This window comes from Pelobates fuscus, chromosome 3 (genome assembly GCF_036172605.1).
Source record: "Pelobates fuscus isolate aPelFus1 chromosome 3, aPelFus1.pri, whole genome shotgun sequence".
Lineage (NCBI taxonomy): Eukaryota > Metazoa > Chordata > Amphibia > Anura > Pelobatidae > Pelobates > Pelobates fuscus.
In genome coordinates, this window is record NC_086319.1 from 156,326,839 (window position 1) to 156,343,680 (window position 16,842).

Genomic DNA, 16,842 nt, shown 5'->3' on the forward strand with positions numbered 1-16,842 from the left:
AGTATGAGTATTGCAAAATCGCAATCTAAGCTTTTATGATGAGCCAACCTCATTGATCATACCCATGCTTAACTACAAAGGCCCATGGGGTGAATTTATCTCCCACAGTTAAAGCAGCTACCCAGCTTATTACAAGCAGCATGCATTGCCCACTTATATTTCTCTAAACTGGAACATTTAAACTATCCTATCTTAGTCTGTTACTCGTTATACTATCAAATCCCAGTACCTATTAAGCAAGAGTTACTCGATAATGCCTTAAGTTAGCCTGTTAAAAACATAAAAATGTGCATGTATTAAGATTACCCCAAACGAGAAGCTTGCTAATATGGCTGAGGATTGCCTTTGGGGTACCTCAAGCTTGTATGTATATTACTTTGCACTGCAAAAATAAAAATAAATAAAAATTATCTATAACAACACCTTTTGTTATACAATATTACACTATTATGTTTTTCTGTGTTTTTTTTTCATTTAATCCAGCTTTGGATTTGGCAAGAAAACCAGGCTGCCATCCAAAAAATCTTTCCTACCAAGCACTATGTACCATCAGGATTTTTGTTAAGGACTATCTATCTATCTATCTATCTATCTATCTGATTCTTTACATTTTTAATTTACATATATTTGTATTGCATTTCCATTGTCATCCACTAGGCGCAACCATTTCTTGTTTCGTGTGCAATGTCAGTGCTAATATATAATTTTCAAGGAGGGTGCCGGTAACTCTGTCTCTTCTCCCTCTGTCAGGATGTTGCAAGATGAAGAGATCTTCCAACTGCACATCTGTAAATCTGTCGGGCATGCCCAATGCACCTTTTCAGCATTCCTAGGGATAGGACAAAGATTGGTAAAATCAGTGTCCCTCTCTGGAGTAGGTGTAGAAAGCATAAGAAAGAAAAAGCAGGAACACACTGCAGAGTGATGCAACTGTCTCATTCAATGCTAAAACTTTTGAATGAGACAGTTGTCTGAAAGTAATGCATGTCCCTTTAAATGTGCATATGGATTTGGGATAGAGCACATGTAGCTCATTTTGGTTACTATTCTATGTATTTGGCTGATAACTACTGTAGCCATTGCTGCTGCCCAGGAGGTTTTTTGTGTGTCCTTAAATATTATAACCTGCAACCAAAGGCAAGTACTGTAAATAAAAACAAAATGCAGCTAGGATTGAGAAAGCAAACACATTCTCTTGGAAACATAAATTCTTGGGAACAAAATTTTTGCTCCATTTGTAATATTTTCTAAAAGAGAACTATATGTTTAACATTCTATCACTGATAGAGCAGTCTATAAATATAATGGAGAGTCAAATGAGAAAACTTAAACAAATCCACTATGTACAGGGCAATAAGGCTGGCAAACTATTAGCGAGCAAATCAAAGTCGCAATATTTACAGACTAAAATACAATTTCTGCTAGATGCAAATGGTACAAAACTGTATAATCCACAAGAGGTAGCAGATGAGTTGGCTTCATATTACTATAAACTATACAATTTAAAATTGGACTTAAAACTGCATCAGCCCTTAAAAGAGGAAATATCTACCTTTCTTAATGAGGTTAATATGCCTAGACTGACTGATCAACAAAGTATGGCTCTGTGTGAACAAATATCTGAAGATGAAGTAAGAAAGGGGATATACACATTACCTAAAAATAAAGCCCCGGGCCCAGATGGGTTTTCAAACAATTTTTATTTAACCTTTGAACCTAAACTTACACCTCACCTCACAAACTTATTTAATCAATTTAAGATCTTTGGGTCTTTACCAGAAGAAATGCTTCTGGCGCACATAATCACTTTGCCCAAACCAGGTAAAGTCCCTAACGAGAGTGCTAATTTAAGACCTATATCCTTACTAAACACGGACATTAAAATATATGCAAAGATTTTAGCCATGCGAATTAAACCTATGTTATTTGATTTGATCTCACCAGAACAATCGGGGTTTGTCCCATCAAGACAACCAGGAGATAATACTCGCCATTTTCTAAACTTAATCACCTGGGGACAAACTAACAACCAAAGGGGCATATTATTAGCTCTTGATGCTGAGAAAGCATTTGATCGACTAAATTGGACTTATATGCAAGAGGTACTGATAAGCATGGGGTTTCCTATAGCCTTTTTGAGTAATTTAATGGCCCTTTACTCTAATCCTTCGGCCAAAATATATAACTCTGGCTTTCTGTCCAGATCAATCCAAATAACAAATGGTTCCAGGCAAGGCTGTCCACTTTCACCATTGATTTTTATTCTTTGTATGGAGCCCTTAATAAGATATATTAAATCTCAGGAAGCTATTAAAGGTGTAATTACGCCAATAGGGGAACAAAAAATTGCTTTATTTGCGGATGATGTCCTTTTATTCTTATCAGATCCAGAATCATCAATCCCACAGCTACTCACCACGCTGGAAAGATTTGGACAAATATCATATTACAAAAACAATTCTAAAAAATCACAGGCATTGGTTTTAGGACTCCCAATAGATGTCACAAAACGATTAAAAGCGACATATATGTTTGATTGGCGGAAATCATCTATTTCCTATTTAGGCATTAAACTCCCTACAACACACAAGTTGATAATAAAAGAAAACCACCTTCCACTTATACATAAACTGGACTATCAACTTAAAACATGGGAGAATAAAGAAATATCTTGGCTGGGCCGTATACAAACAATAAAGATGATGATTTTGCCACATATTCTTTATCTTTTCCGCACACTGCCAATTACTATCCCAAATACTATACTCCGGAAGTTTCAGTTATTGATCAATGCACACATATGGAAAAGGAAACCACCAAGAATTGCACAAGAGCAACTTTGGCTTCCATTTGCTAAAGGGGGTTTAGGGGTCCCAAATATTAGAATGTATTATAAGGCTAACATACTTGCCCAAGGCCTCTCATCTCTAGATAGGGCCTCTTTGCCGTTATGGCTACCATTAGAAAGCTCTCAGTTTACACAAGGCCCACTAACTTCCATTTTATGGTCAGGGATTAAAATACATAACAAGGCAGTAGACATGCTCCCACCCACAAAAATTCTTTTGCGCATATGGAGAGAGGCTATTTCTAAACTTTCTATAGGACAAGATTTATTATTTGCAGCACCCTTGCAGACTCTCTCTGTTTTTACCTCAGACTTGCAGCTAGATGATTGGACAAAGTTAGGGGTATGTCAAATACGGTTACTATATAACGATTCAGGTATTAAATCATTTCCTGACTTGGTTAAAGAATATTCTCTACCATCCAGGGAATTATTTACATACTTACGTATTAGGAATATTTTGCAAGTAAATAATATGCAAAAAATTCAGCAACTAACACCATTCGCTTTAAAGTGTACAGGGAGACTGCCTAATATTAAAGCCTTGTCCTTTTGTTACAATACTCTTCTGACACAAGGGGAACCTAAGAAACAGGAATATGCTCTAAAATGGGAAAGAGATTTGAAGGAATCATTTTCGTTATCAAGTTGGTTTCAGGCATTAAAGATAACCAAAGGGGTTTCCAGTAGTCTTAATCATTGGGAAGCCTATTGTAAGATTATTATGCGATGGTACTGGGTGCCATCTAAATTAGCAAATATCTTTAAGGGGACGAGCAATTTATGTTGGAGATGTTTAAAACATGAGGGGTCGTTATTACATATTTTCTGGCTGTGCCCTAGTATTAGTAAATTATGGGAGGAGATAGATACATTTTTTAGGGTAGCATTGAAGGTTAATATCCCATACAGGCCAGAGTGTTTTCTACTTCATATATTTCCCACACAGCTTCGTGAAGAAAAATTTATGATTATCCATTGTTTAACAGCAACAAAAATTTCAATAGCTTACAAATGGAAAAATAGACAAGCACCAACAATAGCAGAGGCTTTGTGTAGATTTGATTCCTTTAGCATATATGAGAAAATGGCAAGCCGAATAAAGGGAAGAGAAGACTTATATAAGCGTAGATGGCATCAGTGGCTGGTAATAAGAGATCAATATGCACTATTGCTAAATAATGTCAAATAGACCTTACTTTATCTTTTGCTGTATTTTATTTTTATTTTATATAAATTTTTTTATATATTTTTTTTTTTTTTTTTATTTTTTTTATTTTTTTATTGTTATCTTTTTTTGTTGGGGGGGGGGAGTGCATTGCATTTAGAAGTATGGATTAAGGAGAAAGGATAATGGTATAAAAATATAGTAAAAAGTTGATATTACTATTGTATAGGGGCGGTATTAAATGTTAAGCATGTTCCCCATTTTCCCCTGTTTTCTTCTTTCTGTATCCCAGTTTGATGCTTCAGGGTCATATGATATGACCGTTGTTATCAACATAAAATCAAAAAAAATAAATAAAAATGAGACATTAAAAAAAAAACATTCTATCACTGAGTACTTTGCTAAGGGTCATGCTGAAACCTGGTGTGTCTGTAGCATTTACAGACTGGAGTCTCACACTGCCTGCATTCCTAAGTGTTATTTAATTGTTGGCTGCCAGAGAATTCTGGGAATCAAAGTCCAACAACAACTGGAGGGTCAAAGCTGAATGTTCCTGCTTTGTAAAATAATGGGTTGGATGCAGTCTGATTTCATCTCCATTAACTCTATACATGAGAACTTATTTTGTTTTGTACTCTCACCCTATTTCTTACTGTTTTGAGGCAGTGGCTAAATATTTTATCGCCTTCCCCCTAAATCAATGTACAATATTAGAGTCCTACCTACTTTTGCCCTGTTTCCTCCACTTTTTAGACCACAGAACATCAACATTATGTATAGTACCATTGTTAATCTCAGTTACGTCAGTACTGCTGACTCACATATTACATTTTACCAGAAATAGGTGAAAGGAGGAGCAAGTAAGCACTAAAAAGTGAATCATGTCTTGAGAAAGGGGCACTCATAGCAGTCCAGACCTCTGGCGGTAGACACAAAGACCAACACATGCAAAGGCACCGTCAGCAAAAGTATGGTGGAAAGACATGGACTCGAGAAGTCAAACTATAATCAGAGGCACAGCCACCTGGAAACTGGCATAACAGTATTTATTTATGATAGTAGGGTTGCCAATGCCATGACATCAAGGCAATCTACATTTTTATGAAAGAGATTCAGTTTAATTTAATAGAGGGCTCCACCACCTATATGTTTACAGAGCAAGGAGAAATATTGAATAAAAACCCATTAAACTATTTTGTAAACTTTTCTGCAAAATCTATACTCACAATGATAGCTACAAGGGAGCAGTTTCTAGTCTCTCCTCTGCTATGTTTTGCTTACTTCCAACTTTGCTCCAACTTATCTTCAATAATAGTAACCTTTACAGATTCAGATTGTGACAATTCTCTTGAATTTATAATTAATTCCACCACACTTCCATCTCTCATTTATGGTCCTGAATTAGATATATCCATGACCTGGACACTCCCAATGTAAAACCCACTTTCCTGCCCTGACCATTGACGAGTTGTTTTGCTTACATAATTTAATAATAAAACATTGTCCTATTGTGTCCTACCAAGACATGACCTTAAACATTTTACAGTACATATTACTACATACCATCGATCTAGATTGCAATTGGCAGAAGAGAGTCGATAACATGTTTCAGATGTACTTCTGATAATGCTCATATGCTCCACAGTTTTTTGGGATTGCCCTAAATAAAATTATTTTGAAGAGAAGCCCAAAATCCTATTACAAAACCATGCCATGCCTATAGTACCTAGCCACCCCAGAATTCTGCTTATTAGGGCCATTTTCATTCCAGCACATTACCTATAGGGCATTTCCAATAATTATAGCCACAGTGAGACATAAGACTTATTTACCTTAGTGTGGAGTCTGCCTGCTTTACATTAACTTTCATTCCTATTAAAACTCCAATACCTTTTCAATAGGGACTGGCTCCACACACTTCATAACAAAGTGCCAATGGCCAAACTACTCCTAACTACTACACTCCAGGATATAATTAAATTGTATAGGCTATATCAAACAGTAACCCATTGCCAATTTCCCCTTGTCCCATGTAAATCATAGCTCCATCCTAAAAGCTCCGATACTCTTACTAGTCCACATACCCAACAACCGAGGGTTTTGACTCATTTGATTATTTAGTTTTCATTGTCATTCTTCAGTTTAATTGTCAAGGAATTACACTTTGCTGCAGCTGATGTCTCTCCATATATTCTTAGCTGATGCAACCCTTTTACAAATGCTAAGCACATTGCATCAGTAGTCTGACCATCACTTATTGACATTTTCATCATCTTTCTGACAAAGTCTTAGTGCCATAACTGAAATTTTCAATATGCTTATTGTTAGCTCTTGTCTTTCGTCATTTGATATTGTTTACTTTCCATAGTCATGTCAGCTGCCCAGTTTGCTCCGCGTTAAAGATAGCCGTGCCTGTATACGTGATTATCACCTGCAGGCTGCACAGCTTGATTGCCCAAGTATCTATGTAAGATTCTTAATAAAAATAGATTTTTCAAATGGTAAAAATCCCAATAAAATTGGCTAACAGGAACTTTTAAATGGAATATATGGTTCCAAACTATTTTGATTTTCTCAAGAGTTGTTATATGACCAATACACATGCAATTCTCAGATTTTTCCACCAAATTACTATATATAGATGCACCCTTGTGTTAGATATTATATGCTTGATTTTTCTTCTATTTGGTCTGGGAGAGAACTTTTGGAAAAAGTTAGTACACAAATTTCCTTAAAAAAATGGGATCTGAAGAGCACTGTTACATTTACTCTCAACACCAATGAGCAGGGTTGCACAGTTTCCTGGACACAAGCCAATTTTATATATTAAAGGGTAGTACATGAAAAGTGCTGTCACATAATATGTAATATTCAAATGCTGCGTGAAAGTAATCAGTACATCAATGTCGAAGGGGATACCTTTTTCAAGTTATTTATTTTAATTGATTTACCTCCAACAGCATACAAATAATACATGATACAGATACAGGATACAGTGCAAGACTTTAGGTAATAATAAAATATTTTTCGAAATATATGCAGATCTATACATATTACATGGACTTATTAATTACATTTCAAACAAATGCATCTTTTGTTAAAAAAAAAAATCAGTTATTATAAAGCTTCGCAAATTGCTTTAAAACCTGTTAGAAAATAGAACCTTTGCGTTTTAGAAAAGTGTTCAAAGTATTTTAGAGCAAGTAGTTTGCAGATCTCTCTCTCTCTCTATATATATATATATATATATATATAATATATATATATATATATATTGATCTGCAATATCAATATTGATCTGCAAACTACTTGCTCTAAAATACATTGATCACTTTTCTAAAACGCAAAGGTTCTATTTTCTAACAGGTTTTAAAGCAATTTGCGAAGCTTTATAAAAACTGATATATAGATACATACATATATCTACTAACCTCTCTGCCACTTGCTGGTAAAATTGGCCTCCACGTAGTTATACAGTAGCAGTAAAAGGCATGATAGTGCATACATCCTCCCTTGTGGTTCTCTTTCGCCGCACGCAGGGAGGTTTTATCCTTTTCTTATTAAGAGTAACCTGTTCTTCTGGGAAGCGGTGCTCCAGTAGCAAGTTCTCTGATCTAAGCTGCTCTTAGTTTGACTTATGATTTTAACAGACTTTTTTTTTCCTGCTCATAGACATCTGGAATGAGTCAGGAGTATAACACGTGAGGGCTCTAGATGAAGAATGAATAACAAAAAAAAGAAGCAAAAAGACTAAGCAGTATCCCACACTCCACATCTCTCGTGAGGATATCCACTGGGAATCTACTATTGTAATATTTTATTATGGGTTATTTGAAGAAGTAAATGTGTGGAATAACCACAAACTTCTGTAGTAATGCAATCACACCATCAGTTATCCTTAACCCATTTACATTCACAACCAAATTATTTTTTATTTAAGTAAAAGCAAATTCTAAAGGCATAAAAGAATTAGCTTGTATTGATTGCTGTTGAAATGCATTTTATGGTATATTAAAGGAACATTACAAGTATCATAACCACTATAGCATGCTGTAGTGGTTATGGTGTCAGGAGTGCCCTGGTGCCCTTCAATTTGGCTTCCCTGGATGCCGCTCCCAGCCTCTCTGCAGCAGCAAGCTTTCTGCATTAGCTAATGTTTTACTATTTACATTGAGAAGATGTCATGGCACTAATGATACCATAACCATTACAGTACACTTTAGTGGCTATGGTGCTTAGAGAGTTCATTTAAGATGATCAATTGTAAGAAGTCAGAACTAGCAAACACTTTGGTATTTGGCCGAAAATATAACATTTTAGTGTGAAGTGCCTTAGGTTATTTACGTATTCAAAATGTATAGATAGTAGGCAAAACACATCAAAACCGGTGAGCTCTTATGGTTTGTAAATTGATGCTGCAAATACAGGTAGTTGGAATTAATGTTTGTCAAAAACATATATACACTAGATAAACATCCTCCAGCAATTCTAATGAATAACATGCATTATGCCTCTGCTTGCACATATAGGAGAAAGGAATTTTGTGAGCAGAATATCAAAACAACTAGATAACATGATCTAAACCACGTGTGACTCTGCATCAGTGGCCTTGCAAGGAATACGTATACGTGACTGCTGCTGGCATAAAAGAGAAAATATTAAAACATATATCAGTGCTGAGATTTCTTTGTTTGCTTTGCTTTTTGGACAACTTGGCTTCTGTAGGTCCAACCTCTCCATTTACCATGGTCAACTGCTTCAAGGTGCTTCTAAGGTGTGGTAGAGCTCCAATACTCGATCAGAGTATCTCTACCAAAGGTTCTTTCCTTTTCATGCACCATGATGCATCACCCAAACATTAGTTGAAACTTGATGAAGGGTAAAAGTAAGACTACCTTTATTGGTCACATACATTTATACACAGACCCCTGGTAGGGGGTCGTTAACTAAAACAATACAGGTCCCACTTAGGTGTCTCAGTGTCTGTGAGATAACTAGATTAAGAAACACTAATATATTTAACCTCCAGACATCAGGGTTCAAATAGTGCCCTTATTCTCTGCGCTATGTAGGATCTACATCCGTTTAACCCCTTAAGGACCAAACTTCTGGAATAAAAGGGAATCATGACATGTCACACATGTCATGTGTCCTTAAGGGGTTAAAGGTTTGACTGATCATGGCTGAGCTCTAAGCTGATGACGTCGCAGGCTGCTCCGGAGGACCTAGTCTACATAGATAAGTTACCGGGTGGTCAGATTTCAGGGTGCTTAATATGGTAGTTTCTAGGGGAAGGCAAGAGTCACAGCAAAGTGACTATAAGTATGTTCTGAATAGTCATGATAGTCTTGTAACATATGGCAATTACCTTCTTTATCTCTACACTCTCAAGTACCCTAAATAAGCTATATCAATAACTGTCCTGTCCATTAAACTAAAGACCAACCCTGGCATACATAAAGCCACCAAATAACTCCAAATGCTCGAGGGTGGCGGAATGTTAATGGAGGAAGTTTAGTAGTTTTGCTTACTTCATGCACTACAAATTTGTGTTTTGTTCCTCCATCTGTGCCCTCTCCCCAAACATACTTCACCTCTACACTACAGTCTTCCACTCTCAACATTCCACAGAGGCTGTCCTGACAAAGGTGACTAATGACCAAAATCCAAAGGACATTATTCACTACTTATTCTTCTTGATCTGTCTGTAGCTTTCGACACTGTGAACCACCGTCTTCTCTGCATCCCCTTTAGCAAGCTTGGCCTCGGTGTCTATGCAGGTTCCATTCATACCTTTCTAACTGCTCCTTCGGGGTCTCCTTCTTTGGTTCCTCCTACTTATTTATACCTCTTTCAATTGAAGATTCTCAAGGGTTTGTACTGAGACATCATCTCTCAATTTACACTGCAACTCTCGATGACCTAATATGACCAGGGCTACTTTTCCTTGCCTGATATTTCTCCCGGTCTGCTCGATAGTGTCACTGACTTCCTCTATTTATTTGTTTATAAAATATTTTACCAGGATGGATACATTGAGATTTCTCTCGTTTTCATGTATGTCCTGGGTCCACAAAACATTGCATTGTTACACTAGGATACAATATTACAACAAATACAATATACAAACTATATATATATATATATGTATATATATATATATATATATATATATATACATACATACACACATATACATACATACACATATACATATTTATATATATATATATATACACACACACATACATACATACACACATATATACATTTAATACATAACAGGTAATACATATATTCAACCATGACAGGTGCAATATGTGCTGAGGTATATTGCCATTGATCTCTTAAAAGATTTTAGATTAAATGAAGAATTGACAGTGTCCCTGAGCTTATTCCATAATTGTGGTGCTTTGTAGGAAAAGGAGGATCGAGCCACTTTTTTTTTGTATTGCGGTATGCTAAATATCGTGCTAGTATTGGATCGGAGGTTACAGGAGGTGGGAACAGCTGGGGAGAGCTTTCTACTCAGATAGGGTGGGAGCTTCTCAGAAATGCTCTTATGCACAAGGCTGGAAAGATGAAGAATGCATCGGGATTCCAGTGACAGCCAATTTAGCTCTTTTAGCATGTCACAGTGGTTGGGTGAAGTAATTACATTCTAGTACAAAGCGGTAGAACGAATTATATAACGTATTACGTTTATTAAGGTGGGTTTGCAGGTGCATACACTACATCCCCATAATCAATGACCGGCATTTCCTTACTGTAGGTTTCCTTACTGTAGGGCTTAGGCAGGATTTTTTTTCTGTTCAGTGCACCTAGTTTTGGGTAAAGTTTTGAAGAGATTTTTTTTCAATGTGAAGGCCAAAGCATAGATTGGGGTCTAGCAACATACCTAGATATTTAAAAGAGCAGACTGCTGTCAGTGTGCTATTTGCATTTGTTCTGATACACAGTTGTTGATTTTGTAGTCCATGTAATTAAGGTACAGTTCCAAAGATCATTGTAACAGTTTTGTCAGTGTTTAGGAAGAGTTTGTTATCCACTATCCACTTTTATACCTCTGTGAATTGGTTTTGGAGCACAGCCTCAAGCTGCAGTATATTACAGTGTCGTCTGCATACATGTGTACAATTGAGGATTTGTAGACGTTAGGCAGATCATTTATAAGTAATGTGAATAGCAGGGGGCCGAGTATGGAGCCTTTGGGAACACCACATGTGACTGGAAGAGGGAAGGAATACAATACATACTTAATGAGCCAGTTGAACAGAGGATATAAAACTGAATTTACTACAGGAATGAGGTGTAGACCATTAGAATGCAATACTGCTGAATTGGTTTGAGGCAGTGATGGCCGTACGCTAAACATAGGAGGAGACAGAATTTACAAGACATACATTTATAAAACGTCTAGCTTGGGAAATGGTGAACGTAATATTTTTTTATTTTTTTATATATAATACATACATTTAGAAGACATACTTGTGATACATCTATATCTCTATCTTTTTTATTCATTACCTAAGTTCCATGGTTTATATAATAACTATATTCACATATACAATTCACTTCATATCTTTCAAATATAGGTAGCCTTTAAAATAAATATATATTTTTATATAAGATTTTAATAAATAATTAACAATTTTTGCAATAGACTTCTTTTTACTTTTAGTATGCTCATTTTTGTTAATAACATAAGAAGTAAATAAACCATCAAACATACATGGAGCGAGTATCTTTAGACAACTTAACCAGGCTCCCATAATTAGAAAGATAAGAATCAACACCTTTGCACCAATTAGGCAATTTCGAATGCACATAAAAGAAGCCTCATTCATGAGGTGTTCAACAGTGTCTCCCTGAGTAAGTGAGCACAGAGCTCACAAAACATGTAGGAGTGAGAACACAGCGAACAACGATACCATCATGTTCTAGGATAATCTGAGTGCCCGGATCACGATCCTCCGGCTTCAATCTACGCGCGCAAACCGGAGAGACGTTTAAAGCAGGGAGACGAGCACAATACACAGGATCTATTTTCAGCACAAGTACAGGCCCCAGGGAGACTGCGCAGCTTAGCGAACAGGGGCACATGTATGAGTGTGGGATGGATGATGCATGATTGGCTATATTCTACATGTATGAGTGTGGGATGGATGGTGCATGATTGGCTATGTGCTACGTGTGGGAGTGTGAGATGTGAGGAAGTGGGTGGTGACAAAGCAGACTGACCTCAGTGCCACTTGGGAGCAGGGCCAGCAACAAGTTTCCAGCAAAGACATTGTCCTTTCTTGAGGGGGCCGGTGGGGGGGCGGTTCTGCCCCATCGGCCTCACACAGGCGGCCGGGCTGTTGTTGGAAGTTCAACGACAGCCAATGCAAGTGGGGAGCAACATGTCGTTTTAAACACGAATGCTCCCATTGCGGTGGTGCCCACTCAGCATCCCACTGATTTAAGCGGGGTAAGTCTGGGGACAAAGGTGACATGGGATCTAAGGGCGAAGACGCCAGTGGCCGTGGACGTGATGCGCCCCTGGCTCGGCCGTTAAAGGAACTGCTGGGCTGTGGGGTTGCTGCTGGAGGGGTTTACCCAGGGGTTTTGGATTCCCTTCTCGGAGCGCCCCTCCTCCGGGGCAGTCAGGAACTTGAAGTTGGTGTTTGATTTTCCTGATGTGGTCCTCGAAAAGCTCCGGAAGGAGGTTTCACTAGGGCGGGTGGCGGGGCCGTTCAAGGCCCCTCCATTGTCCAACTTGCGGGTGTCTCCCTTGGGGGTGGTGCCCAAGAAGGAGGCGGGGAAATTTTTCCTGCTTCACCATTTGTCGTACCCTCGCGGGGGCTCGGTAAATGATGACATCTCTGCCGAGCTGTGTCGGGTGTCTTATGCTTCCTTTGACGTGGCAGTACGCATGGTCAGGGCGGCGGGTCCCGGGGCATTGCTGGCAAAGGCGGACGTGGAATCAGCGTTTTGCTTGTTGCCGGTGCACCCCGATTGCCATCACCTTCTTGGTTGTTGATTCCAGGGCCAGTACTATGTGGATATGTGCCTCCCGATGGGGTGCTCCATATCCTGCTTTTACTTCAAGTGCTTCAGCACTTTCCTGGAATGGGTGGTGCAGCAGGAGTCAATGATCGACTCGCTGCTGCAGTACCTTGACGACTTCCTGTGTGTGGGACCTGCGCATTTTCCGGCGCATGGGAGCCTGCTCACCACGGTGGAAAGTGTGTTTGGGTGCTTCGGGGTTCCGCTTGCGCACGATACGACTGTGGGGCCGGTAACGTGCCTTAGCTTCCTGGGCATCGAGATAGATTCGGTGGCCATGGAGTGCCGGCTGCCCCTAGACAAGGTGGAATGGTTGCGCCGGGACGTGGCGGTAGCACGGGGCTTGCAGAAGATATAGCTATGCCAGCTGCAATCGCTGTTGGGGAAGTTGAACTTCACTTGCAGGATCATGCCCATGGGGTGGATTTTTAGCAGGCGCCCAGCGGCCGCGACTGCTGGGGTGGCGAGGCCTCGGCACTACATTAGACTCACAAGGTAGTTACGGGACGATTTGGATGTCTGTGGTATGTTCTTGGCGGAATATAATGGGAGGTCGTATTGGCAAGCGCAAGAGGTGTCCGGTGCGGATCTCCACCTCTGTACGGACGCGGCGGGTTATGTCGGTTTTGGGGCGATACTGGGGTCGCGCTGGTGCGCTGACACTTGGCCTGGGGACTGGTACGCCTCTGGCCTGACTAAGAATCTGGCTTTCCTTGAACTTTTCCCCATTGTGGTGGCGTTGGAGCTCTGGGGTATGGTCTTGCGGGATCGGCGGGTTGTCTTTCACTGTGACAACCTGGGGGTCGTGCAGGCGATTAACCAGCTCTCTGCCTCCTCCCCGCCGGTGGTTCATTTGCTCCAGTGCCTGGTGCTACGGTGCCTGTGCCTTAACGTGCCTTGTAGGGCGCTGCATGTTCCGCGGGTTCACAATGTAATTGCAGATGCTCTCTCTCGTTCGCAGTGGTCGGAGTTCCGGGCAGCTGCGCCCCACGCAGACGAGGATGGGTGACGGTGTCCGGTTGAACTATGGTCCCTGGGCTCGACAGGCTGATGGACCTGGTTCGAGGGTCTGTATCGAGTTCCACTTGGGCCAGATACTCGAAGGTATGGGCGGAATGGCTCGAGTGGGAGACAGGTCTGGGGGTTTTCCAGGATACGCCCGCTCGATTGCGGGGTTTGTTGCGGCTATTGAACACTTGGGTGTCGGCGGGCATGTCACCTTCAGCGGTGTCCTCGCACCTGGCTGGGCTGAGTTTTTTCTTTAACCCCTCAAGGACCAAACTTCTGGAATAAAAGGGAGTCACGACATGTCACACATGTCAGGTGCCCTTAAGGGGTTAAGCTGCAAGGGTGGGGGGATGTGACCAAGGAGTTTGTGGTGAGGAAGGCGGTTAAGGGGCTGCGTAGGGGTCGGGTTACGGTGGATACCCGGAGGTCGGTGTCGGGGGTGCTCCTGGCGCAATTGTGCCACGTGCTCCCGCAGGTGTGCTTTTCAGACTTTGAGGTGCGTCTTTTTAGCTTGGCCTTTTCGTTTGCTTTCTTTGGGGCCATGAGGATTGGGGAGTTGGTGTGTCCGAGCAGGACAACCATTGGGGGAATCCTCTTCTCGGATGTCAGGGACGGGCAGGGCTGGGTCTCCTTTAAGATTCGCCGCTCCAAGACGGACGTGTTTGGTAAAGGTAAGTGGGTTCAGCTGGCAGCTGCCCCAGGGTTGGCCACCTGCCCAGTTCTGTCCTTCTGGTGTTTTTGCGAAGTTTGCCCTGCACTGGTTGGCCCCCTGCTAGTGCACGAGGATGGGAGCTTCCTCTCCCATTTTCAGTTTGTCAGGGTGTTTCGGCTGGGGTTGGCTGCGTTGGGCGTGGAGGGTGCGGAGTTTGGAGGGCACTCCTTCTGAATTGGCACAGTGGAGGCTTCTCGACTGGGTATGCCGGGTCAGGAGGTACAGCAAATTGGGAGGTGGGAATCCAGGAGGTTTGTCTCTTATGTGCGTCCTGCCGGCCTCCTGAGCTAGACTGTTTTGTTTTCCTCCCTAGGTTTGGTTGATTGGCCCATCCTATATCCACTGGGCGCAGCAGAGAGCAGCAGTCCGGCCAGGGGGGGAGCCAGTAACTGCGGAGGTACGGTGGTTCGGGGTCAGAGGCATGAGGTGGGTCCGGCTCCTCCCTGACTTGGTCAGGATTTCCCGCTTGTTTGGGGCTCCATCGGTTTTGATTATCCATCTGGGGGGTAACGATCTGGTGACCGTGCCCGTGGGGGGCCTGGTGGATATGGTCCGGAGGGACTTGTCCCAGATCTTAATCTTGTTCCCCGACGTATCCTTGATTTGGTCGGAGGTTGTGGCGAGGAATTTTTGGCGGCAGGCCCACAGGCAGAGTGCGCTGGAGCGCAGCCGCAAGAAGTTTAATCGGCGGATTGCGAAGTTTGTAACAGGGGTTGGGGGAATCTCGATACGGCACCAGGTTTTTGAAAAAGATGCGGCACATTTTTTTCGACCATATGGGGTGCATCTATCGGAGGTCGGGCTCGACCTGTTTAACTTGGCGCTTCAAGATGCTTTGGAACAGGCCATGGCAGGTTTCGGTGGGGGCCCCTGCTGATTTTAGGCTTAAAACAGGGGGGTTTGTGGCGGGGCATGTCTTTGCCAAATAAGGGATGGTAGATTAGATGAAAAGGGGGATAATGGCCAGGTCTCATCCTCCCCCTGTCTCTTATGGTGAACCTGGAGGAGGTACCAGGTTGGACGTGTCCCCACTGGGTTGTAAGTTGACCGGTGGGGAGCATTATGGTTGGGCCCCACCGAGCGGAAAACCGGCTGGTGGGGAGCCCTGAAAAGGAAGATGTTTTTATTATGCCAATGGGGGGAGGATGGAGCCTTGGGGAAGTTAGATTGGCAAGGACGGTTTCTTGATTACTGTATGACTGTATAAAAAGTGTTTATGTTAATTTATTATGTTATATGTTTAAGGAGTTATACAGTATTTGGTGATGTTAGTAAATGCTGTGGCCTGTTTTTCCCAAGAAGTTGTCTGTCGTTATTTGAAGGGGTAAGTTATGTTTTTTATGGGGGGATAAGGGGAATGCTATCCAATGCCCACTACGTACATACAAGTAAGCAGCCATGCTACACAGGAGGATTTCTGAATGTGTCAGCTTACTTTGTAGCATCTAAAGGGATCCCTTAGATAAAATATACTACAAAACACACGGGTTGGATTACATCTCTTTGTCTTTGTTTTTGTTTTTCTCTTTTTTATTTAAGCTTTTAGAAGCATTAAATATGTATTTTTTCTTAAGGAATTTTAACTTGCTTGTTTTTTTTAATTCAGAATAAAGGATTTTTTTTAACTTAAAGCGATATGCCTCTCTGCGCTCTTTTCTGTTTCTGGGTAGTAATATTGTAAATATAATCCCAATTTTAAAAAATGGGGGGGGGGGGGAAATGCATGTTTTCATTTGGGATATATCTACGAAGCAGTTTTTAATTTATTTATTTTTTATTTATTTATTTTGGGGCAGTGGAGTGTCCCTTTTAAGCATGTTTACTGATGACACCCAAGTGGCAGACCTGGTTCATGGCATGTCTTGATTGAAGTGCGACTATAACATTTAGATGAGGGCCATGTATATGGCCGTATAACCATCGTCAAATTCCAGGTGCTAGGTTGCTGCGGCAACTAGACATTTCGCCCTGGCACCATTTGTCAGCCCTTTGCTTAGCCGCACAGGAAACATTAAAGCCGGCCGCTGCGGTGAGCATAGAGGCAGCGTGCGAGGTAGC

At 41.1% G+C, this 16,842-nt stretch overlaps 1 protein-coding gene across 1 annotated transcript in view; it reads right to left on the reverse strand.

Moving 5' to 3' along the window:
• The window catches only part of FAM180A (family with sequence similarity 180 member A), a 47,554-nt gene extending 39,936 nt beyond the window's left edge, over positions 1–7,618 (reverse strand). The window contains exon 1 of the mRNA XM_063445299.1: positions 7,448–7,618. Within this exon, the coding sequence (XP_063301369.1) occupies positions 7,448–7,523 (76 nt within the window). The 5' untranslated portion in view covers positions 7,524–7,618. The remainder of the gene's footprint in view (positions 1–7,447) is intronic.
• Between the last annotated feature and the right edge of the window lie 9,224 nt (positions 7,619–16,842).